Source organism: Musa acuminata, chromosome BXJ2-4, assembly GCF_036884655.1.
Source record: "Musa acuminata AAA Group cultivar baxijiao chromosome BXJ2-4, Cavendish_Baxijiao_AAA, whole genome shotgun sequence".
NCBI classification, from domain to species: Eukaryota; Viridiplantae; Streptophyta; class Magnoliopsida; order Zingiberales; family Musaceae; genus Musa; species Musa acuminata.
In genome coordinates, this window is record NC_088341.1 from 37,498,207 (window position 1) to 37,525,910 (window position 27,704).

A 27,704-nucleotide genomic window follows, 5' to 3' on the forward strand; every position below is an offset into this window, starting at 1 on the left:
AGAGGAGTAGCCGTCGCATGAGATGCTGCTGCTCCAATAGGCCATAGGGTGGTGCCTGAGAGGAATAAAGCCAACTACTTTTACTGTGGCCCAAAATCCAAGCTTGGTATTTGGAGAAAGGCACCAGCAACAGCAGGGGTCCATTCATGGAAATGGTAGGGAAAAAGATGAACACCCTTTCATTGAGCTCTTCCCTTTTGTTTTCTTGCGACTTCATCTCTCTCTCTCTCTCTCTCTCTCTCTCTCTTTTCTGCAAACCAAACGTACGCTTGTGAGTGAGTGAATGAAATCTTGTATATATACATATTCTTTCTCATGTCGTGTCATGCACGAGCCGCAGAGCGCTGGTGAATGCTGATGCCGATGCCAGCTCAAGATGAGAGTTGTTTGGGATTCCCGAAGTGTCCCTCCCTCCTCTCTGGTCTCCTTGTTATTAAACACGACTCTCTCCCTCTCTCTCCCTGTCTCGTCCAGAGTTCTTGCTCTCCGGGGAGGCCTTGAGGGAGGTGATGGGGGGACTTGGTTCTACGGACTGAGGAGCATGTCGCAGAGAGGGGAGGGAGGAGTTCGGGCCCCGAATGGGAACGCTAAGAGCCTATATTATGCGGAAAGGAGACCGCGGTGAGCCGTATCCCTTTTCCCATCGGGTTATCTGGTGAGGGGCGTGCGCTGTGCGGCTCCTTTCGATGGATCCTTGTAGGTTCTCGCTTCTTGCCGTGCGGCAGTAGCTGTCCGGCGCAGAAAGGTGGCGCCCTTGCCTCTCCTCGCCGCCTCTTTTTCTGTGAGCAACTCTCGACGAGATTTCCAGGTCCCTCGAGCGCCTCCTTTGACTTCTCGACGTTGCCTCCCCCCTTGGATCTTAGATCTTTGCCTCAGAACCCTCAAAGAAGTCTTCTTTTTGTTCTTTGGCTAGTTTTCTTGGTCTCCGGTTGCGTCTCGGTAATTCTTTTCGTTACCTTCTTCGTCTCAAAGCGCCCAAAGGCCGCTTCGGATTTCTTTCGGGGTTTTAGCGTCAAAAGAGGGATCTTTTGGTGAGGTTTCGGTGCGTCTTCTCGACCGAAGGAGTGACAGATGGCCGATGGTGAGGGACAAGATGCCACCTCTTTGTTCGCGGACGAGGAATTGTGCGAGATGAGTGGGTTGAAGAGGGGCACCGACTTCGTCGAGGTGATGTGCGGGTGCACGAGCCACCGGTACGGGGACGCCGTCGGGCGGCTTAGGGTTTTCGCCTCCGGTGATCTGGAGATCAGCTGCGATTGCACGCCGGGTTGTCATGAAGGTGAGTCGGGTCATTCGATTCGACGGCTCTCGAACGATTCCGAAGCTTTGTGAATGATGTCTCTCGGACTAAGATAATGAGCTAGATCTCATGATATTGTCTCTGGTCATGATGGGTTCTTTAGGAATAGCATCTCGTCTTCATGCACACATGTTGTTTGATTCTGGACTGTGCTTAATATCTCGCAAAAGGATCATCCATGTGCGCATCATTGACATGGTCTTTTTCTTTGCTCCATGCAACTTGTTTATTGTCTTGTTCGTGTACGCTTGTCCACATTTGCATGCAAGTGCGGTTTCTTTAAGACTTGGCACATTTCTTTTCCGCCTATTTCGGGTGTTCTGATTCAGTGTATGACCATTTCCGGATTCATAACCTTCACAATGTGATCACTTTGCCCTGTGCTTGTCGGTTCAAACTTTCGTTTGTTTAGTTAGCTGGAACATAAATGATCAGATCACTGTTAACATATGCTGCGTGGTCTTTATTCTTCGGTTGCATTATCTTCTGCTGAAGCTTAAGTGGAAGTCCCTTTGTAGCATTGAGCTAATGTTCTTCACTGCTGTTCTTCTTGGAATAGTGACTGAATTGTTCCGGTCTTACTGCTATAATTTTGGCCTTGGTTTGACAAGAAGATTGAATGAATGATGGGTGCTTAGCTCTGCTCTTTTTAAAATCTGTTGGTGACTATAATATCAGATATTTTAGTGGGAACAGTAAAATTTATGGGCCGGCTTCCTTTTCTTATATTGATGATGCCAGCAGTTTGTTTGTGCCATTGGTATTATCTCTAATTCAGACATGCCATATGATGTGAACAGAATATATTCTACAGGAATTATCTATAGTTGTAGTCCATTCTTGTACTAGCATGGTAACAAATATAGTTTTTCGATCTGAAATCATAAGTGAAATTGGGTTTGAATTTATCAAATTTATGTTTTTCCGGTCGTTCATGATTTTTCACTTGTCTTTGTTTTGTTGAAAGTTATTTTTTCGTACTACATCTTTTCGTGTTATGAAGAAATGAAGGACATTAAATCTGTGTGTAACTCAAATGCCTTTATTTTCTTCACAAAGAAAGGTGTATATATTATAATTGGAACAAAAATAGCCCCACTATATTTGGAACATCACAAAAGCCTCGCCTAGAGATCTCCATTTCTGCTTGTTTCATGCACAGAAGGGTTGCAGTTATAAAATATTGTAGTGAACAGGAAATATTATCTCATCACCCTTTACTTTTTTTTTTTCCAAATATTGCCCCATTTAGATGAGAAATCGAGTTCTGCACAATAACCGTGCTAGATGGAGGACTATCAATGTGATAAGGCTCTTGGAGAACTACAAGAAAAAGTGCCACTCCTATAAAAGACGATGTGATTCTTCCAATAAAATAATATTGTTGAAGAATGTATCACATAAGAATATGTCACAGCTCTTTGCATGTACTTTGTCAATTTATCAATTGATATATCCATTTTTTAACATGGAGAATACATACATATGATCGAGTAAGGAATCCCTGATTGGATGATGTATATATTAGAAACTATCTTTCTTTCAGTGAATATAGCCCTTTTTTATCCGTAAAATTTATCCTTTGCATAAAAAAGAAAAAAAAATCAAATGTGCAGAACTGAACTTTAGAATCTCAATTTGCTAATGCTGAATTGCACTTTTTATGATTTTTCTGTCCTCACTGTGACAAAATGATGTTACTGGTCACTTGCCTGTTGTCTGAATTTTTATAATTTGTCAGATAAGTTGACACCAGCTGCTTTTGAGAAGCACTCTGGGAGGGAGACTGCGAGGAAATGGAAAAGCAATGTATGGGTCATAGTCAAAGGAGACAAGGTTCCACTCTCAAAGACTGTTCTACTTAAATATTACAACCAGGTATCAAAAGCTGCTAATGGCTCTCATAAGGGCCCTAATGGAAGACCATGTCACCGTGATGAATTTGTCCACTGTAAAAGATGCAACAAAGAGCGTAGGTTTCGCTTGCGCACTAAAGAGGAATGCCGCAAGTATCATGATGCTGTGAGAAATCCAAATTGGAAATGTTCTGATTCGACATTTGAAAGGTAAGAGTTGGACTTTGGTTTTATTTGATTACTATATGTCTTTTGCCTTTGATTTATTGTTCTTTCTAAGGTGATAATACTGGAAGAATCAATTGAACTAGTCAAACCTAGTAAGCTTCCGAATGTTAAGTAGAGTATATATAAAACAAATTTCATAGTACTTGGCCTGTTCATCATGTAAATATGGCAGGCATTATAGACATTCTGCTGGATATCAATGTAGCTGCTTTTGCATATGCAACCATATTGCACATATGAATTTATATCTTTCAATTAAGTGATCTGAATCTTCCTTTGGTTTCATTATTTCTATATATATTTTTAGTCTCTTTTGAAAATTCATAATAACAATAAGACTGTGATCTCTATTCTTTAGATGACCTTAGTTTGACTAATTCTTTGGATCCAATGAACAAATTCTCTAAATAGAATTTATTCTAAATATTATTAATATTTTCTGAAGATACAGAGTGACAAGACTACACTGGTCTCCATTCTCTATGTTAGTTCTTTCTTCACTAATTTTATTTGTAAGTTCTTTTGCTCTATAAAAATTTTATTAGAGAGGCAGAGTAGTGGGATATCAGAGGACAACACTAAGGTATGCCATTGACAAAACCCTACTTTTATTTGATGTATTAGAGAATTCCTGGAAGTAATTCAGAATCTATTTGGTGGAAGTGACCTAGTTTTCTTATAGTATATGTTTGGAAAATTGATTGGCTATTGGATTTATACCGTACATGAAGTGTTCTAAAGGTTTCTTGTGATGGGATTTTGAGAGGTGGCCAATTGTAAGCCCTTCAGGCATGCTTGAGAAGTTAACTTATTTTTTTATTCAATAAATTTAGATTACCTTAGAGTAATTAGTTTTTTTCCCTCTTTTCTTCAAACTTGGGAGAGTAATATTCAGTAATTTGGTATTAGAGTGAGATAATCTTCCGTGATAACTTTTGCATTGATCTACAACATCTACAATGTATCAATGTCTCTTATCTATCTTCATTGCGAAGATGAATTTGCCTTACACATGGACAGGGAGTTCTTGTGGAATGATGGGACATTGAACCACCTTCATGAGGTTCCCACCTTAGTATTTTTAATTTTATCTATTTGTGGATTATTTTCTTTGTTATATTGTTGTTGTGAGAAAATGCCTCTAAAGATCAATTATAAGTTTTTTTGGTGCCTAAGAATCATAATATGGATATAGTATGTTATATAAGTTGTTTAGATATTAGGAATTATTTTGGAGAATATGAGAGAGATATCATTATATAGGATCATAGGGGTGGGGAGATTACCAAGGCTAATTAGTTCTAAATGTGTGAGTGTTTGTAATCCATTCAGCCATGTTTGAGAACTTGATTGGTGTTGTTATGCAATAAAAATAGATTAATTTGAAGTGATCAGTCTCTTTCTTTCCTCTTGTATTATCTCGAGAGACCATTTCTCTAATTAGAGAGAATCATGATAGGAAGGTGTTAGCACAGAATTTGGTTCTTTGATCTAGATGCATATTCTGAGCCAACCGAGGTGCCTTCCACATCTGTCACAGTTCGATCTCGATTGACACCACACTTGTCTAACCCTGAGGGTTCTGAACCCTACCGATCCGAAAAGATTGAACCTTGCCGACTCTGAAGAGGTCGAACCCTATAGAACTGTGTCGAGAGCGTTCTTGACAAATGCCCCTTCGATGCTTAAATTAGTCTTGGGTTTGAAGGAGTCGGCCAATGACTTGAATAGCATTGGGTAAAGTGCCTGGGAACATACCTCAAGAGCCCTTTTATAGTGGGCTCTATGGACCATTACTCACCTGATCGACGTCAATTACGAGGGGCAGTTGCTAAGGTGTCGGTCATGTGTCAACCACTCAGGCATGTGCTGACCACCTGTGCTGTCGAGGTATTGTCCACATGACATCGATATGTCATTCATCTGGCGTTGATGTGTTGTTGTCCACATGACGCTGAGGTAGCATCCACATAGCGTTGATGTGTTAGTCATACGATGCTGAGATGGCAGCCATGCGATGCTGATGTGGCAGTCACGTGACACTAAGGTGATGTCCATGTCATTTTACCCATAACAGAAGGTTAGATCCTATCATATGAAATCAAAGTTAGATTTCTTTCTCAGCAATTTTCTACAATGGCCTACACCAACATCTATGGCACCCATGAAAATTTGTGGTGACTAACAATTTCTTATTCAGCTCCCATACAATTGATTGACATAACCTACCGGCTACCTGTATGACTGGTAATGTATCTTATAGTTGGGTATCATGATAAAGTCCTTGATACATGCTCAAGGGTCGATACTAATTTTATTCATCATGTAGTAAATTTGGCTTAGTTAAATAATCAGCATCTATTGTCTCTCTTGTTCTACCTTGGAAGACATTTTTTCCATATCAAATTGGAGAAAACCTAGATAAGAAGGGGTCATATGTTATCACAATTTACTTAACAATAATTATGATTCTTAAATTGCTTCAAAGTTCAAACTAGATATCGATTTTTCTTTTTTGTCAGATTTGGATAACAGTTATAACTTTTTAACATTGAACATGATATTATCAAAGACTTGACTTATACCTATTAAACTAACCATTTATTCTATGAATTTTTGCAACAGAAACCAAAATGTATTTTGCTTTCTTGCCTAGTCTTTTGGTGTTCGGACTGCCACAAGCAGTTCCTACTTTTCATGTTGTTCTGCTACCTTTTATTTGATAACCAATGTACAGTTTGAAAAAAGAAATGATTTCCTAAAGGACCAAATGATGACTAAAGCATTTTCATGTATCACCATTGATTCCATGGCCAGCAACAAGCAATATGTAAGCCCCTTCTTTATTTGTTTCCTGTTTCTGTCTCTATTTTTTTATTTGACCTCTTTTTGCTACTAGCATGCTCATGTCAAACTTGTCAGCATGGCATCAGATGGCAAGTGTTATGTCAGGCATGGTTTGCCTTAACAGTCTGTACCGGTGTATTGACTAGTTGTCGGTATGGTATGTATTGAGTCATACCGAGTGTACCGACACATGGTACAATGGGGCATATCGATGTACCGCTTATACCGATTTCCTGTCGGATCGGTATGTATCGCCCATACCGAGCGGTATGCTTCGATATGGTGAACATTGCTGTCAGGTGCCAACTAACATGTAGATGCATGCCACGGAAAGTAAATCCTTGGTCATTCTCTTGTTTAGCTCTGCAGAAGTACTAATCTGTGGAGCTTGGATTGGTTCGTGGGCCTTGCTATTTTGATGTTGACTACCAATGAGATGCTCAATAAATGAAAAAAATTGTCCCTCAAAGAACTCAAAAGATGACATTCTCATACATTGCAATGGTTTATTACTAATCCTCGGTTGGACCAATAAATAATGATTGGAACTTAATAGTCCAATTCAGTATTTGATTCTCCTTCTAATGTAATATTGCATGTAAGTGCATGCTAGTAAGGCAATAATAGCTTAAGATTATAGAAGCTTTTCACTGTGCCATGCTTTATTAGGTACTTGGACTGACGAATTCTTCGGTGGACTTCTGGGGCACCTGGTCTTGAGTGTTTTTTTTCCTAGTGTGTGTAAATGAGCACTGATACTGGCAGAAGGAATGTATGATACTTGTCGGTTTTCAGCACAAAAAATGTGCTAATAAATTGCTATATTCAAAAAATTCTGAAATATCTGATTTGAATCCCAACTAAATGATATTATTAGGAAAACCACGGTTGTCTTTTTGTGATATGATAGCAGTACTAGTACATGTTTTTGTTTATGATCTTATTGACCTTTGTTTAGGTTCCTCAGCTTTCATAATCTATAATTTTTGACACCATATTATATATTTTATCCCACATATCAGAGTCACCTGCGATGATGAAGAGGAGCGAGCAAGTCGTAAAGCCTTGAGGGGATGCTCACGTTCTCCGTCCTGCAGAGGGTGTACAACATGCGTCTGTTTTGGATGCGAGACTTGCCGTTTCTCCGATTGCAGCTGTCAGACCTGCATTGATTTCACTCACAATTCAAAAAGCTAGCTTCATTCGACGGAGTATCATTTACCCTGCAACGATCACCACGACTAGCGCTATCAAGGCACCATCAGGAGACATTCTTGGTTCAATTATTGTCATGCAAAATTGAGTCCTCAGTCACATGGTTCAGTTTTTTCTTACTTTTGGCGACTGCATTCTCTCAGCCTTCAGGTGATGCTGAGAGATGTTTTGCCAATCTCACCATTGGCCTTTTCTTCTCCCTATTCTTCTTTAGAAAACATTGCTGATAGATGAAATGGGGAAAGCCATGGGTAGCCAAAATCATTTGGAGAACTGCAAAATGCATCTATTATAATCGTCTTTCCATTACATTTTTCTCAAAGGATCTTTGCTCCTCATCATATGTGCTCTCTGTTAGGCATGTCATTTATAACTTGCATGAGCATGTCTCCAATATGAGCCAATATCTTTGTGTTGTCATTTTTGGTACTGCTTCAGGGTTAAATAGTTGTAGAGGAAAATGTTATTTTATTTACTAAGATTGTTGAGCTCAGTGTTTCTTGGCCTCTAAATCACTTTTTTCACTGTATGAAAAAAGTCATCCAGTTGGAAAAAGAAGATTAAATTACTTCTTTTTTTTTACCTAGAAACAGATTATGTGCCTTTGCAAGATTGTTCTATTGGTTGTCAAACTCTTATGACTAGCACAGAATAGCCAGTGAAAACACATGCATAGTGGCTATTACAGTCCTGATTAGATTAAGAATTACGATTTTTACTTGGATGTAGGAAACAAATGGGAAATCTTTGGTGTGAATTCAAAAAAGCTTTTCTGGTAGCCCTAAGAGAGGAGAAATTAGAGTCAGATTATGAATTTTCAGCATAGTGGCTTCATGTTGCCCCGACCGAAAAGTTGGTCAACGCTGACACTTTGATCGGGCTTTATAGCCATGGTTGACTTTGAATGAGATTCACAAGTTAGAGTGAAGCCCTATAAGATGTTTATATCCAAATTAACAACACTTCTTATCGAGGTATGCAATACCGTATCGTACCAATATTTCGAGGTTGGTTCGGTACGGTATGGTATCGGCGTATCGAGCGGTACACCAAGGTATACCGAGCGGTACATCAGGGTGTACCAAATAGTTTTATATATTTTCTTTCTAACATTGTAGCATTGCTACAGTATGACACTATAGCACTGTAGCATGTTCCATGCGGTACTGGGCGGTCCGCGTACCGGTATGCCGTCGGACCGGTATGTACCGTCCATATCGGGCGGTACCATTCGGTATGGTATACCATGCTTCTTACACCCATCAGCTTCTGAATTGACCATTTGAATCTTCTTACATTTCCGATGTAAAACTAAAATGTCGGATTCGATAGAGACTATTACAAAATGCATATAAAGTTTAACCCTATCGATCCAATCGGATAATTTACTGAATCACTAATTCAAAATGATAACACTCAAATTAATGTTAGAACGTACATCAAGTATTTTACACAATATGTGCAATTTTAATCTAACACAGCATAAAACCACTAAAGAATAATAACAACAATAATTTACAACCACCATCAATATTGTGAAAATTACTAAGTATTTTACATTCAAGCATCGAAACATGTTTTGAGGATACCAAATAATTACATTATTGTGTTTCTTTATGAACAAACCTACAATTGGCAAGTGTTAGAGATAAACGTCATTGATTTTTGTATCAGTATGGCAAGGCCCTGATCCGTGTGCGAGGAGTCGTTTGGGGTAAGGCAACGTTTCTTCGATCTCGTCCCTACACAAAGATTGAGGTTGGGAGGGGTTTTCTGAACCGATCCTTCTAACGTTTAAGTTAGTATTTGGTTGCACATAACTCTTTTATCTCTCTCCCATTCTAAAGGCAAAGAAGTATTTTTATACTAACTTCAAAGGAGGAGAGAATATCTTATGAAGACCTTATAGAGAGAGCAGTTCGAGAACTGCCTTTTGATCTTCCTGGAATGTTCCTACAAATATTCCATAGGGGACTAGTTTGTAATCGACCCGAACTACCTTCTGGTCTTCTAGGAATATTCCTACGAATATTTCGTACAGGAGCTGATTCAGAATCGACTTGAAATGTCATCTAATCTTCCGAAATATTCCCACGATTATAAAGACCCTATAGAGGGGGCAATTCATAACCATCCCAAACTACCTTTTGATCTTCCTGGAATATTCTACAAATATTTTCTAGGGGATCCGATTCATAATTGTTCCAACCCGCGTAAGAAGAAATCTGCTATAACAAAAAATTGAGTTAGAAAGGTGCCCAAGATGCATGAGTCGGGCAAACTCGACCTGCGTAAGAAGAAATATGCTACAACGAAAAATCAAACTAAGAAAAGTACTTGAAGCGTATGAGGTACGAAAACTCGACCCACACTCGATAAAATTTGCTACAGAAGTGCAAGGTAAAAAACGCTCAAAGGACGTAAAGACCAATAAGACATACTCCAAACCCTAAAAACTTCGAAACACACCTTCGACGAGGAAGGACAAATGATAGGAAATATAAAATCAACTAGCCATCAATGTCATGCCAGGCCAACACCCTCTTGTCCATAAAGATCAAAGCTCAAAAGGTAGGTCGAGTCAGTTACTAAGTTGTCGAGCTACCAAGTTATTGGGTCGCCTCCTTAGCAAAATATTTGTGGAAATATTCTAGAAGTTCAGAAGACAACTCGGGTCGATTATGAATCGACTCCCATGTGAGATATTTACAGGAATATTTTAGGAAGATCAAAAGATAGTTCGGGACGATTAAGAACTGCCCCCTCTATGAGATCTTCATAAGCGTGAGAATATTTCTGAAGACTAGAAAGCAATTCAAGTCGGTTATAAAATGGCTCTCCTACAAAATATTCATAGCAATATTCATAGAAGACCAGAAGGCACTTCGGGTCGAGTACGAACTAGTCCCCAATAAAATATTCACATGACCATTCTAGAAAGATCAAAAGGCAATTCGGAACGATTACGAACTGCCCTCTCATCTTCAATGCCACATCACGCTGCTACATACATCAACAACATTTATCCCTAACAAAAAGTGATTTCACACAAAATCTAAAACCACCAAACAAATAATGGATGAGACATGAACACATACATCTGTTTATATATTTCCAAGCAACACTATAAATCTTTCTTTTAAAATAAGCACCTGCTATTTTATTCAACACTAAAATTGAAAGAGCCAATATGTACCAACATCAGTATGGAAATTACCAAGAAATTGTATTCAAGCATCAAAACATGTTTACAGGATATGAGTAATTACGCCGTTGTGTTTCTTTATGAACAAACCAGGAGTTGGCAAGTGATCGCAAACATATCTTGGATCACCAAACAAAGAATGGAAATAACCAAGAAATTGAAAGAACCAAGAACCAACATCAGTATCGAAATTACCAAGAAATTGTATTCGAGCACCGAAACATGTTTACAGGATACAATTAATTACATATTTTGTGTTTCTTTATGAACAAACCAGCAGTTGGCAAGTGATCACAAACAAATCTTGGATCACCATACAAAGAATGCATTAGCCATGAGCGCATATCTGTCAATATATTTCCAATCAACACAACATAAATCTTTCTCGCCCAGGTAGTGAACAAGGATTTTCAATAAGCATCTGTTGTTTGCATTCGATATGAGGAAGAATTTCCAGTATAAAAGACGGTATCATCCAATTTAACTAAATCTGCAGGGCATATCATGTACATAAGAACATTTATACATCAAAGCATGCCACTCATCAGAAAAGAGGCGGGCACCAAGAATAAGGCATTAGAACAACAAACAAATTATACAATGGGCTAGACTTCAATATAGTAATCCTGCACCCTCTCCCATTGTCAACTCGAAGCATCCATCAAGGAAAGCCAAATGGAGGCAAATCTTGTGGCGGCATTCCATACCAAAGTTGCTGAAGATACGGATCCCGATAATTACTTATAAGAAGGTATAGAGGAGCTTTAAAGGGAGAAAAAAGCTATTGATCATGAGTCACGTAAAATTATGTTCAATTCACCGGCATGTTTTGCTAGCAGCCCTCCTCTCCTGCACCAGGAACACATAACAATGTCAAAGAAAAAAATACTTCCATATTTAATGGTGAAAATGATATTACGGTCAGATGAGTGCTTGAAAATTTTAACCAATTTGACTCATGATATTTTAAATTAATGAGATATCTTCTCAAAGTTATATAAAGCTACTGATGGACAAAGACATGAAATATATAACAGTTATTTCAAGCATCATTAATATGAACTTTTTAGAATAGAGCAACACCAAACATACTGGTGGATCAAGAATGGCACCAGCAGGGGAACTGCATACCGATGAAGAAAAGATGAACAAAACAGAATATAGCTAAGTATTAACCCACCCAATTTCTAAATGTCCTCATACTTGGGCTTTGAACCACAACTGTCAATTTGAATCAGCACGAATCACTGGGTTGGTAAAACCGGTTGTTATATTTAAGCAATCATGGCATTTAACAAATGGAAGTTTACTATCCTTTTCAACTCATTGAAGCATCCATTCAAAGTTAAAAAAGGAACAAGCTACTCCAACACATATCACATAGTGAATAGACTTAAACTAAGCTAGTTTCCTGGCTTTCAAACCACTCTCAGTCATTGTGTTCCAATGAATTTAAATAGAAAAAATAGATTCTTGAGCACATGGCATAATTTATGAGGCAGCTTAAAGTAATCTCGTCCTTTTCCAACTTGACACGTGGACACCAGCATGGCACAAACGACAAAATCCATTAGGCCGAATTGGTCATGTCAGCAGTCATTTCGAATGGAAATATTCTTCAAACCATCCTTGATTCGAATAATATTTCTCTAACCACAAGATATTAGGGAACTTGGACTATAAATAGCAAGTTGTTTCCTCTCTCCTAAACCTGAACTTTGATACTGCTGCACTTCGGACTCCCCGCTGACATAGGCATCGGATGGACTGAGTCGAGAGCACATCAAGAGCATGTCTTCTACTATAGGCACATCGGGAGCTCAAGGACCTCGGCAAATTGGGAGCTCCACTTTGGCTTCATCTTTGGAGATCTTGAAGCATCGCTTCAAGAGGTCGGGGGCTCCACATAAGCACTTCGGTACTACTTTGGTGAATTAGCTCTAGTTCGGCTCCTTGGAACCTCGGGCTGGGTCAACCTACTTGCACTTCAGGAGCTCCACATAAGCTCTTTGGTACTACTTTGGTGGTTTAGCTCTAGTTCGGCTCCTTGGAACCTTGTGCTGGGTCAACCTACTTCCACATCAGGCTCGGACCTAATTGTGTCCCAGCACCGCACTCACCGGCCGACTGAGGACATCTACCAAATTAGTATGAAATTAGCTTCAAGCATGATCACCCTAGTTCGTGTTGGATGTCACTGATGATCAGCTTTCAAAGTCGGGAAAAGGCACAGCACAAAGCATGAATTTCTCAACAATTTCAAGGACTCTAGGATATAGATATGTGGAGGTGATCGACATCTTTCATCCAAAAGCCAAAATACACCAACATATGTCCATGATCAACACACAAGGATAAACATATGCTTTGCACATTAATGCACTATACATGGTCGACAGAGCAGAAAGATTGGGAACAGAGATAAAACTAAGAGGATAAGAGGATCTCACAGCTTCCTCCTACCCCAACAAAAGTCCCATCCTGATAAGAATACAAATCCTAGTTGGAGAAATACTTAACCCTAGAGGGGTGTCCTCATCTAACATCTTCCTCTCATTCCAAAGGTAATTTACACAGGAGGATAAACAGTCTACGCCAACTCAGCACTCCTCTACAGAGGCAGACTAGCAAGAATTAGATTTAAGAGAAACACTAAGAAGAGAATGCCCCCAAAGTTTCTTCTTAGATATGCTCCTTCCCTGACCAATATAATAGTATGAGAGAGCCCCATACCAACAGGGATCCTATTCTGATAAGATGAGAATAAGAACTCTAGTTGCATATGGACCCAGTGTCCCGATCCAACAGTTCATGGTTTGGAACTGGTATAGGAGAGCAACATCCTACTATACTAAGAAAAACATCACAATGTAACTAAGTAATTTAAGTTGGCTCAAGTCCACATGATTATTAACTATGGCATTACAGATTGAATTGCAAAAGACCAAAAGCTGAATCATGTTTATAATTTCACGATTCAACAGTCCACCAAAAGTTATAACTACTGGGACACTTGTGTCCATGGCCCCATACTGTTATAAAAATTTTTCTACTTATAATTAAAGGAGCTCCATACCTAATTAGTGGAGGAAGAACTTGTTTTATCTTTTCCAGATTGTTGAAACAGTGGGTGCAATGCTCCAGCCTGCTTTAGCCATAAGATCGTACATTATGGATACAACAAGAAACGACCATCTTAAACTCGACAAGGACCAATAAATCTAACAAAACTTACCTTTGTTCAGCCTGAAGATCAACTCCCACTGTTGAAGATGCAGATATTGTTGAACTTATAACTGGTTTAAAGATCTTAACAAGCTCCAACAGCAGACTCAGAGAAACAACAGTCTGTCTGAGAATAAATTACAAGAAAAAACCATCATTCCTCCCTTAGTAAGACCATGTGCATATATTTCCAATCATAAGCATGTACCCAATGCAAATGTATTTATACCTCTCAATCTTGCTGTTTAGTAAACCAACAAGAACTGGCAACAAGGTCGAAAACAGATCAAGGGTAAAAAGTCCAATTTTGTCCTTGAGAATGCTGATGACATCAACCTGAACCTGCACTTGCACTCAGATAGATGTCTATTGATAAAAGACAGATGTAAAAGGGAATACAGAAGTTTTCCAGCCAAGATGACTAGATATGACCTTAGTGGCCAACAAATAAATGGCCTGAAAGGAATACCTACAGAATAGTCAGGCAACTTTGCCACAGAACTAATTGCGCCTTTAATGCCATTTTGTTCCCAAAAATGCCGCACCATCTGCAAGTCCAAGTAATTTAAGTAGGCTGCTGCAAATAGCAGTGCTTGAAATTGACATATACGAAGTATTCTCGTCATTTGTCAATAAAATAATCAAATCATTTAAAGTGTGTCTCAGCAAAGAAACAATCAATAGCATTCCACATTAGTATAGGCACATCGTAACAAGGGCATTGCACTTTTCTGTAGAATCCTCATGTCATAATTAGTTTCTGAAAGAGCGAACAAAGCAAAAAAATTACACACACACACACACAGGCTTTCTGAAAAGAAAAGAATAATGGTCGACTCTTATGTTGGGTTTCTAACCTAGAAGGACATTATTTAAAGTCTCCTGACCAACATAATGGTTTACTACTCTTAGATGTATATAAAGCAAAAGAAGAAAGAGACATAGTGGATCAAACTTGATCAGACTTAATCATGTAGACAAGAGAGAAGCCAAAGAGAAGCTACATATACTTTTCTATTTCAAATCTCAGAATGAAGATGGTGCAATTATAATCATACCCCAGTTCCAATGACAGCCATAGTATAATTCAAAATCTTGATTGAGTTCCACACTTCTCTAACAAAAGGTGGCAAATCTCTTACTTTTGATTTATTAGTCACAGAAGGAAATATCAATAAATTTAGTTTCCCCAAAGTACTTCATGCTTTTGACGAACTTATCATGAGGCCTTTTCTTACTTGTCTAAGCTTTTAAGAAAATTGGTTACCTTGTGAAGATATCTGAGCAGATCATAAGTTTAAAAATTATCCCTTTTAGATTTACCTCTTATCATTTAATCTCTATCCAGTGTTTCCCCCACACAAACTTTGGGCAAGCTGTTAGTCATTGGTTTGTGCCTTTATCTTACATTTAGATCCATGTATCAAAGCCAGACTCATTCATCCAATTTGCACCTAAGAGAGTTCATGTATAAAGTTAGGCTCTTTCCTACTAGCTTATGCTTTAAAAATTAACTAGAAAACCTTGTTTTTAAGCAACTAAACAAGGAAAAAAGAAGCTATGTAACCCTAGAAGTATTTGATTTCTCATATTTGGAAAAAGAAAACTTATTTTCTGTGCCTTCTCACTGATGCTCAAAAAAATTTAGAGTATAATTTCTTCAATTAAAAATATAAAAAGACAATCAATGCACATGACACATGCCAATGTGGGGTCTGGATAGACTATTTCCTTAACTCAAACCCTGATCACCCATGTTGAAATGGAACCTCTTCGGTTAATAAGTTAAACATGTGCTGATTTTTTAGACAAAACCATTCATGTAGTTTCTCCATCAAGTATTGCTCTACAGCTGATATAGCTAATCCCAATATCAATGGGAAAAGACTGGGATGATGTTAATAATTGTAATAGAAATATGATAAGTTGATAACTGAAGGAAGGACTGACAAAAAAATATAATGTTTGAATTGTGGTACTTTGCAAAAACAATAGACATGGACATGTAAAGACTAGATTCCAGCTTTGAACAAGTTCCAGTGCACCAATAATAGATTTGTTTGAACCATGTAAATTGAAGAGATTATCTGCAGATACCAAAATTGATAACAAAATGATGCAGCATTTTGATTTTTTTATTAACATTACAGTTTACATCAAGGCCAGAAAAAGAATACACAGAAAAGAGAAGACTACATTCCTTTTGGATGATGAAATAAGCTTTCACAACATGAATGTCAATGAACAATGAATTTACAACAGCCAACAGTCTTGAAAATTATATGATCATTTTAAGGGGAATGGTTATTACCTGTAATTTAGTCAGGCGAGATTTCAAAGAATTTATGAATGCATCATGGTTTTGAATTAGTGTTTCGGGAATCAAATCATCCTCTGATGTTGTCAAGTCCCTTTCAGAGGTCGCCTCTGATTGTTTCTGTTCATCACAAAACAGCATGGAAAGAGTAAGTAAATGTTGTCAAATAAACTCAAGAGGCAGTCCAGCACAACCAGGTGAAGTGCTCAAGCTTCTGAGATGAAACACTTGTTTTTTCAACAATAGTTATCAATACATTGGAATGTGACATGTCATTGCTCAACCAAAACATACATGTTCGGGTTTGTATATCTCCACATAAATGACTATGCTCTCCATAGAATCAGAAAACAAAAAGATTATAATTATCAGGATTGACTCTGTGATCCACTGGGACTTAAACCATGACTAAACTGGAGGTTCTGAGAAAAATTTTCATATACATCCAGAAAAGTAAAGAAAATCAAGAAAACTAGGAATCCTTACTGAATGGTATAAGTCAATTGCACATGTGTTGCTTGTAGTCCAGAATATTAATGAATATGTAGCACAAAAACAAGCCCAAGCCTGGGGGTGGTATAAATCCATTTCACATATGTCGCATTTAATCCAGAATAATCATGAATACCTAGCATAAAAACAAAGCCCAAGCCTGTCATGTATAACACATTTTAGGTTAGGTTAACTTTCAAACAGTACAGCTCAAATTTGTAGTGAGTTAAGTTAGCAACAAAGGAGAGAGGAAAACCAAAGAGCATTTTGCATGAATTTGCAAGGACAAGATAGACCTGAGATCAACAAAAAGTGTGGCATCAATGCTACACGATGGGAAACCTTTTATCTAAAAGACCAAGAAATTGTTGGATACATGTAGTTAAATTTCATTGTTTTTCATGTTTGATTATTCTTATGGCTTAAAAAGACCTAAATCAAGGATCTTGTATTTGGGAAGCAGCCAGCAAGATCAAACTAGCCTTTCGTACCAAATCAGACAGGTTTTGTCCAAGTTCTCTTTAACAGATCTGAGAGCACAATGTTTTGTGTTGAGTGAGGGCTCAGGAGACTCCTCATGTCAGCTGACTCGGCTCCACTGCTGCCATCACTTTACACTGGATTGGAGGCTGGAGAAGAGGAGTGCCAACCTATTTCCATTGTTTTTTTTTTTTTTATAATTGGTGGTGGTTGGAACTTGGAAGGTGGTTCAGGATTGCCACAAGGACCCACATGCTGGCACGGCTATTTATTATGCTAACGAACAGCCATAATAGGGTTATGGGCAATTCTTGAAACCTTAACGAACAGCCATAATGAACAGGCTTTAGACCAATATTTTCTTCCATATAAATTTGTAAAGTCCACATGGTTAACATGAAGGAAGCAAAGAAAATTCTCTTAAGAGAACGACTGACATGCACCTCAAAAATTGAGCAATCTCTAATGTAGATAATCAGTTTGATAAGGTATGTCTCTACACAGGAAGATAACAGATTATATGAGATCCAGAATATATGACAACAGTATGTGCCAGTTGCTATATCAAGCAAATAACAAAACAAAGTGCAATATGAAAACATTACAGCATGGACTACATATTGTAAGCCATAAAAAGCAAGAAGAAAAACTAACTATTGCCATGTTGCTGCCACATCTTTCTCTTCTTTCCCAGCGTTCAACTAGAGTCCGCGTCTTTCCAAGTTGGACAGCAACTGCCAAAATGAACATAAAGATGATCAAATTTGCCGAGCAATCTCAGTAATCCTCAGATTATATTTGAGATATGAAGATTGTTCCACACTTGTTACCTCCTTTAACATATTTCACTGAGTTAGTTTCACTGCTTGAGCATGGCGACTCATTACCTGCAGAGAAAATATCATTGTCATCTATGAAAAGCAATTAAAGAAGATGGGATAGAGACACTTTTACAAAAAACAAAGCAATAAATGACACATTTGCAAACAAGACTTTTCCAGCAAAATCTCTCAATGCAAATTTTGTAATAGCAAGTCTTAGAATTTTCTCATTATAATACATGTCGGTGTAAGCGAAAAAATATACACTCGCCATAGTTAATATAAGCACAAAGGAGACCACACAACGTAACATGGTGTTACAACACAAACAACTAGTATAGACCATTGTACAACAATCTAACCAGCAACTATGGAGACACAGAAGGAACATAATGGTAACTGGGTGATGGTATTTATGCTAAGCTTCTGCAGTCTTTTCTTTAATTATTTGGAGGCATATTATCACAATAGTAACTTCAAGGCAGATAAAATTCATCAATCAATATAATTAGACAACTATATCTAAATACAAAAACTTTGTATTGATGAACAACACCTACAAGTGATCAATAATGTTACCTTAACTTTCTAAAATGAAAATATGGTATATGCAGTTGCACATGTAGATGCAATCAGAATGACTACCCAGGGTTCTCAATTTCAATGTGTACCACCCGGTACAGGCGGTACATATCAATCCGAGAGGATACCGGTACGCGGACCACCCTCTACTGGGCAATACCAGTTTTTGACCCCGTATCGGGTGATACAGGATCTGTACCAGGCGGTAATGGTCGAAATCTGATCGTTACTAAGGCATACAGGGCATACTAGGCGTATCGGTCGGTACGCCCCGGATTTTGACCATTATCGGGGTGTACCGGTTGGTACGCCTCAGATTTCGATCATTATTGAGGTGTACCAGTTGATACGCCCCTGTTTTTTTGGATCGTTACCTCTAGATATTTTTAGAGGTTTTTAAGCTCTCTTGGATGTACCATCGGTATGCCCTGGCATATCGTCGGTACATCTCGATACATACCATATTGAGTAGGGCTTGGTACACCGGTACGAACCAAAATTAAGAACCTTGTGACTACCTCACATAAGGTTAAGGGTCAAGGATGTATTAGTACTGTATATGCAAGAGATGCAACCACATGTGCAGTCTACATAAGTACAAAGACATAATCTGGTTTATATTTCACTTTGATTAAAGTTACTACAATTATTTGAGTGTTATAATAAATTGTTCCTAATAATTTAAGATTAATCACTAGACATTTTCCTGCTTCCTATAACATTATTTAAATTGTTTCTTAAATGAGTAAAAAATGCCATCTCACAAATACTTGCTTTGGCCACAGTTCTACATATTAATTCAATTATATATTCTCTGTATACTTCAATCTGAACAGCATATATACACTTAATTCAGTTATATGCTTAATTCCATAATATGTATACTGGTGCAGCAAATACACTTAACTCAATTAATTTTTATTTTGCATACTTTAATGTGAACAGCTTGTACCAGTTAATATTGGGCACCTTGTACTGGGCATACCATGTATCCCCTAGTCTGCATGTCAGTAGACCGGGGAAAACCGCCCATGCCAAACTGTACCAAGCGGTATTGCAAACCATAGATATAATATGTATGTACATATGTATGTATGTAATACACAAATGGCAAATGGAATTTACTTTTAACTAAGTCTATTTATGTTTCATGTCCAATTCAGGATAAATTTGTAACAGATCAAAAGTTCTAAACTGAACCGCTTTGAGTTTGACTTGTATAGTTTCTAATAAAAGTCCAAACCAGTAGGTACATACTATAGCCAAATCAAAATGACCAATATGCAACCCTTGCAACCCCAAGTTGATCTTGTTTGGGCCATTATAAACAAAACTAAAATCATATAATATCAGCATATAATAAGAAAAGATAAATAGGGAAAACCAGAAAGGAAAGACTTATCATCCTTATTAATTAGCCAAAGATAGATATACCATTGTCATTCTGTGATTGTACAGGCTGCTCTATTGACAATACTCTTTCAAACTTTTCTGCAATGTTTCTTGTCATAGTGTGTTCTCTGACATCATCTTCTGCAGCTTCATGACTTGCAGCGAGAATGGGGAACAAATTTGAATTAACATCTGAATCACTTCTTCTATCAGTCAAATCCATAGATGCATTCTCAATCAGTTGGTCCTTGCTATCACCAGAAGCAAATGATGATTTACGTTTATGAGTTATTTTGTTGGACCTTGAACCACGAGAAATTGCTTCAGAAGCAGCTGTTACCACTCTGAAACTGTCCTGGCCCAGGTTGTCTCTAGGTACAATAACAGGCATGTACAGACGTGTATGTGTTCCCACACTACTCTGTACCGTCGAAGCCTTCTTTGAAGTTACCAAACTAATTGCTTTTGTGGTATTTGAACTCAATGCAGTGTTCCTTGATGGCAAACTTCGTTCAGTTTTGTTTGAAGGATTAAGAGAACCTTGAATAGCTTTTACAGAACCAGATGTGGTAGAACTAGGGGTGGATGCTTTCGAAGACATCCTGGAACGAAATCTTTGTGGTACAGTGATGCAGCTATCAGAGCTTTTGTTCCTTGTAACTCCACTCAGGGTAATTGGTGCTACAGTTGATGTGTTACATGAATTAGTTCCATGACTGATACTTTGTCTACAGTCGTCAGCTGTGTTTCATATAGAATAATCCAAAAAAGGATGGAAAATTACAATCTCATGATTGAAAGTTCTTCCGAAAATGAAGGTCAAAGTGATAGAAATTATACAAGAAAGAAGTTACACTTACAAATCAAGCATGTGCCTCCTTCTGTCTCCTTGGTTTTAATTCCAATATCATGATACTCAGTGGTAGGTTTTATATTAGATACACCACTGCTCTCTTTCAGTTCCAGGGAAAAGTTCTCTACCTGAAAAGTAGGCTCTACAAGGCCACTTGCTTTTGGCACCACACCAAGAGCATAGGGAGCAATGAGCTGAGACACATAGGCAATCTACTTAGTAGGCTAATATACAATAGACTATCACACAAATGTGGAAATCAAGTTAGGTAGTTACCGATATATCTGCCACCCAAACTCCAACACGGCTTTCATAGTAGGAGCATCCCAAGAGTTTCCCTTCATATATACTGAGATCACCCAAAGTCGACCACCCCATATCAACAACATCATGACATCTTAAGGGCTCCCAAGAGAATACCTAGTAATTATACTTAGATAAATGAGCAATGGCAACTTTTCTGTCAGATATCAAGCACTATTATAATTTATAAAAGAATTTACTTTCAAGGTTGCTTCCAACCCACAAAATAGGGTTTTTCCATCAGGGTGAAAGATCATCGAGCACACCCCAGTAGCCTGAGAAAAGAAGAAGAATCACATAATGTAGAGATTTAAAAAATAGTTCCATTATAGACATCCATATTAAGTAATTTGAGATTCTTGATGACATATTTATATCTGAATCTCATTCGTGTGATATGTATAAGTATTCAAGTAAAACATAGAAGGCTGAGACATTCTATATGAAAAAAATCTATGCAAATTAACTATTAAGAAAATATTGGAGTTTCTTCACACTTGGAACATCCAATATATGAAAAATGTGCCAAGGGGCATACATTCTCCCTCTCCTCATTCATCTTCTTCCTCAAACCAAGGGACATTTTGGAAAACCAATTCAATCATGTCCTTCCTAAAGTGGCCAGAGGTTTCAAGTAGTGTGTGGTACAAGGGCCTGATGCCAAGCAGATCTCATTTGCAACAAAATCCACGCTCAAGCCACAACCCATATTGCATAGTAAACCACAATATTAACAACCTTACTTCTTGGAATGAGAATGACAAAATTAGGCACATTTTTGTCTTATGTGTTACTATGCTGGATTAGTCAGTCATGATCTTTGGTCTTCAATCTGACTTGATGAAAAGAAATAGATCACTTCCAATGGACTCATTTAGTCATTTTGAATGATTCCAATTTACCTCACAGCTAATAAAAAGTAGAACACTTTGATAGTTTCTCTCATACATTAAAAAGATTGTAGACAGCTTAATATAACTGGGTGATTTTTCACTGATAAGAGACTCTTATTCCTCTTAGTTACGCTTCTTTATTTCTTTCACTTTCATCCTTTAGTCAAGTTTAATATAACAAGAGATAAAGAGGTAAGAGTTTCTTGTTTGACTTGTGTGAAGAGTGTGGCTAATTATTCCACTTCCTCATAAATTGTGTGTGTTGTCAAACCATTTCCTTCCATACTCTATTGTCTAGATCTTTGGCCACTAGTCCTGTTGGCTCTCATTATCCCATTCCATCCTTCAAGAGTTATCTCTCTTAGTGCACTTTAAGTCTTTGCTATGCAGCATTGTTTCTCTTTTACTACCCAAGACTTCTTTTTTATCATCAATGATTAAGTTTCCAGAATTGAGAATAACAAGCACTCCTTAGACAGCAACATGGAACAAAATCTATATAACAAAGTTAACAACCCACTAGGAAAAGTAGATGATAGATTGCAATAGAAGATTTCTCTTTTTTCTCTCTCTCTTTGGCGTACTTGAAATAATATTTTACTATTAACTTGTGCTTTTCATATGTCAAATTGTTTTCCTACAATTGAAATATAATTTCACTAGATAAGATTAATTTGATCTCCATAATATTTTTTCTATTGCATCAGTTGGTTTTCACTACAAGCAAACCAAAGCCAAAACCTCACATTCTTCAGCTCTAGCACCTACATTGCCCTACAATCTACATTATATACTTGGTGAACAAATTAATTGTTGCAAGCCACCAACACATTAAGAGTATACAAAATGGTATTTGGGCTATCCTGAAATGCTCTTCCACACCAGTCTACTCTTAATCAAGGACTTAGGCAGCATGATGTTAATAGGCATGGGAAGTTGTATATCAGTGACAAATGTACTGATGATGCTGAGTAATAGAAGATGGTGTCAGAAATTTAATCTCTGGAGATTTCTCTTTTCTAGGGTAGGTTAACACTACATAGGGAGGGCAGTTAACAGATAATGGCAGCATATAAAATGACAAGTACCATTCAACTGATAAAACCATTTTAGAATAACACTGAATGATGAAAATGATAAACTAAAAATTATATCATAACATCTGGTGCAATTCTAATGGTTAAGATGATGAACTCTTAGATTAAGGATAAACAGAAAATGCAAGCATAGATGTAAGAACTTATATTTGATGTTCAAAGAGAAAACACTTAACATACCTCAGGCCCCACAGAACCTATCAGTTCAAATGTTTCAAGATCCCAGAATTTCACAGTTCGATCAGCTGAGCCTGGAATTGTTTCATATCAGCCCATCAAGAGAAACAATAGTACAGAGCATAGAACTACATATTACATATACGAAGAACTACCATGACTAGGAGCTAAGATACTAATGCATAAGATGAGCAGAAAGATATCATCTTAGTACAATATATTTAATAGAAAAAGTCAAATCAACCACAGAGAATCAACAAAATCATGCCTAAATCTGAAGCCTACAGGTTGTTTGGTCTTAAAAATGTAGGGCTGTAGCAATCACAATTAGAAAAGCATGTAAATTGGAACGTTCCATCATTCAGAATCACTGTAGCAAGTTTCAATTTGAGAGAAAATTAGAAAATTATCACATATCATTAGTTTAATACATTAGTGAACTCGCACTTCAAGAGAAAATATCACATCTAATTAGTTTTATATTTCAAGAATAGTGAATTAGACTTTACGCAAACACTGACAGAGGCTTATGTAGAAGGAAAAGTATTCGGTAACAGTTAAATGTTTGAGGTTTCATTTAATTCTCTTGGGTTCAAACATGTGACTAAAGTATATAATCATCATCAAAACCTTGCTTTCTGTCTTTGTCTAGACAAATTCTGTACATAGGGGCTATGAAAAGCTACCATATGTTCATATGAAAATAAAATGCAGATCTCCAACATATAGACGGGTTTTTTTTTTTTGAAGTACATATGCAACAACATTTATTGAAGTACAGATGCCATAGGTCCAGAATAATTAAAGGCATTATTTTTTAAAAAAGTGGGTCCTACACTTTCATGACTTCAGAAATCATAAGTTGGTTCCTAAAATAGCCTTATGGATGGAACAAAAATTGTTGATTAAGGGCAAGGTTTAGATACAATTTTATGTGACATAACCATGCAAATGAAGAAAAATAATCAAAAAATTGAAAATAAGAGCATACCTGTTGCAAGTAAAAATTCATGAGGATGAAAGTCTATACACCTGATTTGTCCATTATGAAACTTAAAATCATGCAGAAGCTTTCCTGCTGTTAAATCCCACAGCTGTTCAAAGAAGCATTAACATAAAACTGTGTTAGCTGTCATTTAGGGGAAAAGAAAACCTAGACATGATTATGCGGCACAATTATCCAACAACATTACCTTCACCATGTTATCTGCTCCTCCTGTAACAACCCAACGCCCATCTGGTGTAAATCTAATTTTTTGAATTCCCCCAGCATGGCCCTTGTAAGTATGAATGCATCCCTTCTTTCTAATATCCCATATTTTAAGATCAGTATCCAAAGAACCAGATGCAAAGAATTCACCAAATGGATGGAATTCAACTGAGGTACAATTGGATCTGTGCCCAGTAAGAGTCCGAACAACTACACTTTGACATGAACAGCCAAATCAGAAGCTGTTCAACAAAATTTCACAAACCATGATACTAATGTATCAAAAAAACAGTAAAGCATGATATTAATGTTTAAAAGATAGTTAAGCTCACATGTCGCAACAAAGGACTTGTCTTGGCACCAATGATGTCATTAACCAGTTATAGTTGGGGAGTATCAAACCATGATTAACATGAGCTATTTAAATAGGCATCTTTATGTTATCATAGTTGGTCTTTACGATTTAGTATCCTATGAGGTAAAAGGACAGTTTCAAGTGTTGGACTAACAATTGTTGTAGTTATAACTTACAAGTATTATAAACCTCAAGTTATACAACATGAGTTATGAACCTTTGGGTGAGTATTAAAACTAATGTGTTTGTGTTAATAAACTTCCAGGTAATCTCAAACTCTTTGGACATGACTTCTTTGAGTTCTGTGAACAACTTCTGGCTATTTATTGGAAGAGTACTTTTAGTTTAGGCTACATGTTCTTTAATATAAAGAAAGGAGATATTGTTGCACTGTACTGACCGGTATTTACCAGTCCAACCATTGACTGCTGTTGGAGACGCAGCATGTCGGTATACCCGCCTGGTATACCAATATCAAACCAAGATCTAAATCATTGGCTTTATACCTTTATCTATATGTGAGGTGAAAGAATGTGGCCCAGAAATCTCCATTGCAAAGAAAAGGTCGATATTGTACGTGTCGGTAATAAAATCTCCATTCAACTAGGCAAGAACACATATGACATTGAACAAGTAAGCATACAGACACCAGATACTGTTTTCTGTTCAAAAAATGGCAAAATTGTATTACAAAATAACAGGTAACAATTAAAACTACAAAAGCTCTCCATTGGCAGATTCACAAAGTTGAGAAATGTGTATGGCATAATTACACTATAGATTTGATGGGGCAAATGTTATTAGTTGCATGATTACACTATGGAGTTACATGTGTTAGATCTATTATTGCAAACCTGAAGTTAGTTGCCTGACAAAGGAAAGGCTGGCATGTTATGAAACTGTGGGTTACTATTATGAGTTTATGACTAAACCTACTTGCTTTAATTAACTTCTACTAATGAAGTTGTCAACACCACATCACCTAAGCTTATAAAGTAAGGCTTATAGGAACTACATTTTGGTAAGCCAGAATTATAGTGAGAAAAGGGCTATGGAAGAAAAAGGTTTGTATGGTGCAAAGCAATAGCCTTATATATTAAACTGAGTTCAGTTTTTTCTTTTTCTTTTTCTTTTCCCATTTTTCTCCTTCATAAAAGAATTTTAAGTTTGTGAGAACAAAACAAGTTGTTACCTATTTTGGCCACCACACTCCAGTGAAGACTCAAACCATTTACTTCAACAATAGTAAACTGGGTTAGAATCACTATCACTTACTCTTCGCCTCTTCCAGATCCCAAAGTTTAATTATGCCAGTAGATGATCCCCCAAGAACCAAGACTTCCGCTGAATCAAAGGCCACAGATTCAACAGAACCCATATGACCAGATAAGCTCTGCAGATAAAGTATGATTAAACAAAACAAAACAAAACAAAAAATCAACTTCTGAAGCGAACTACTAGAGCCAGCAGAAAGGTGAAGGAATGAAGCCATTATGGTTTTAGTGGCCTTGTCTTCCAGTAACAGGAAGCATGCAGGATTAATATAGAAGTCCACAGATAGCAAGTTAACTATTTGGGTGTATATTAGTACAAACACAAAGAGTCGATTGAATTGCCAATTACCATTATGTCACCCTAAATCAGTAACATTATACCAAAATCTTGAAAATCTACATACATAAAAACTAAAGTTTGAGCACCAGGAAGGAGAAGAAAAACTGAAATTTAGGACTCACCAGTAGTGGTGTTGGTTTACCAATCGCCCATAGATTTACTTTGCGATCTTCACCACCAGTAACAAAAACTCTGCTTGATTTCTTCCCAATAGCCACACAGTTGACATCAGATGCATGCGCTACGAATTCCTCTATTTCCCAAGGGTCAACGAAAACCCAAATGGAATAAACTAAATTTTCTAACAAATACCAACCACGAAGACCAAGCACAGACATTTATTCTCTACAAGTACAGATTTTGGACGAAAATCGTCAATCTTTTAATATCAAACTTCTTTCATCTAAGCTCAAGCTTATTTGTCCAAACGCAAATGTTAATGAAGCACATAAAACTCGAAACACGAATATATGAAGCAAATAGTAGCTGATCCCGGCACAATAACACCAAAAGAGCAACCAAATGCATTCGTATAAGTAGTGCAGACACTCCAAGTCATCTCCACTTTTCGTCCTCGACACAGATTCCAGTTCAGAGCGATTTCTTTAGGCACAGGGGGAAAGAAAACCCGAGTTCAAAAAGAAAAAAGAAAAAAAGAAGACGAGACACGAAAACAAGATCGGCGCAAGCATATTTCGAATTCGAGGAAGAAAGACAAGAAGGATACGGAGCTTGTAACCACGATTCAGCGCCATGTCTCCAGCTCGGGCTCTCTCCGGCGAATCGAGTCGGAGATTCCCAACGGTGCGCGATTGGAGTCGAGCTCAGTCAATCGGGGGCTCGGACCTCCACCACGGAAGATAGAGAGAATGCGGCAAAAGAAAGGGGAAAAGAAGAGGAAAAAAAAGAGGAGAGTGAACGTTGGATGGTGTATGTCGCTGCTGTGACTCGCTCGGACCATGCGGAAGGAAGAGATCGGTGGGTGAGCAAAGCGCTCCACGGCTTCCTTTTTCCCTTTTTTTATTCTTTCGGGATCTCGTGCGGTTGTTCGTGTATGACTCTTTCCTCCAAGTCCATCCACCCGTGAACAGGTCTCCGTCCTGTCAGCCCCGATAAAGCAAATGAAAACACGATCAGGATCCACTTCGTTGGGACATTGCACCAAGCAGGCGAACAAGTATGCTAATTGCCGGAATAGGAGGGCCCCCCTATTAATGCATGTTAATTTGACCATAGTTTCCT

General features: G+C 37.6%; 2 protein-coding genes across 14 annotated transcripts; one reads left to right on the forward strand and one right to left on the reverse strand.

Moving 5' to 3' along the window:
* Window positions 1-355: 355 nt before the first annotated feature.
* On the forward strand, window positions 356-7,768 carry LOC135610679 (protein ULTRAPETALA 1-like). The gene is made up of 3 exons (XM_065105480.1): window positions 356-1,279; window positions 3,042-3,366; window positions 7,254-7,768. The coding sequence occupies exons 1-3, from the start codon at window positions 1,072-1,074 to the stop codon at window positions 7,426-7,428; spliced, it is 708 nt and encodes a 235-aa protein (XP_064961552.1). The 5' UTR covers window positions 356-1,071; the 3' UTR covers window positions 7,429-7,768.
* Window positions 7,769-11,108: 3,340 nt separating this feature from the next.
* LOC135610680 (katanin p80 WD40 repeat-containing subunit B1 homolog KTN80.2-like) lies at window positions 11,109-27,433 on the reverse strand. 13 transcript variants are annotated; one of them, XM_065105486.1, is made up of 18 exons: window positions 27,190-27,433; window positions 26,585-26,715; window positions 26,124-26,241; window positions 24,477-24,703; window positions 24,275-24,377; window positions 23,287-23,357; window positions 21,317-21,391; window positions 21,090-21,233; window positions 20,821-21,007; window positions 20,003-20,641; window positions 17,996-18,052; window positions 17,820-17,899; window positions 16,188-16,313; window positions 14,350-14,424; window positions 14,106-14,218; window positions 13,887-14,003; window positions 13,728-13,796; window positions 11,109-11,500 (listed from the first exon to the last, which is right to left on the reverse strand). In XM_065105486.1, exons 1-18 carry the CDS (start codon window positions 27,215-27,217, stop codon window positions 11,440-11,442), a joined length of 2,421 nt encoding a protein of 806 aa, XP_064961558.1. In that variant the 5' UTR covers window positions 27,218-27,433; the 3' UTR covers window positions 11,109-11,439. The 13 variants fall into 13 exon arrangements, 11 of the variants coding, with proteins under 11 accessions (XP_064961558.1, XP_064961556.1, XP_064961555.1 ...); XM_065105484.1 differs by having other exon boundaries at window positions 20,003-20,701; window positions 27,190-27,432; XM_065105483.1 differs by lacking the exon at window positions 27,190-27,433 and having other exon boundaries at window positions 20,003-20,701; window positions 23,287-23,351; window positions 26,585-27,178.
* Window positions 27,434-27,704: the final 271 nt, after the last annotated feature.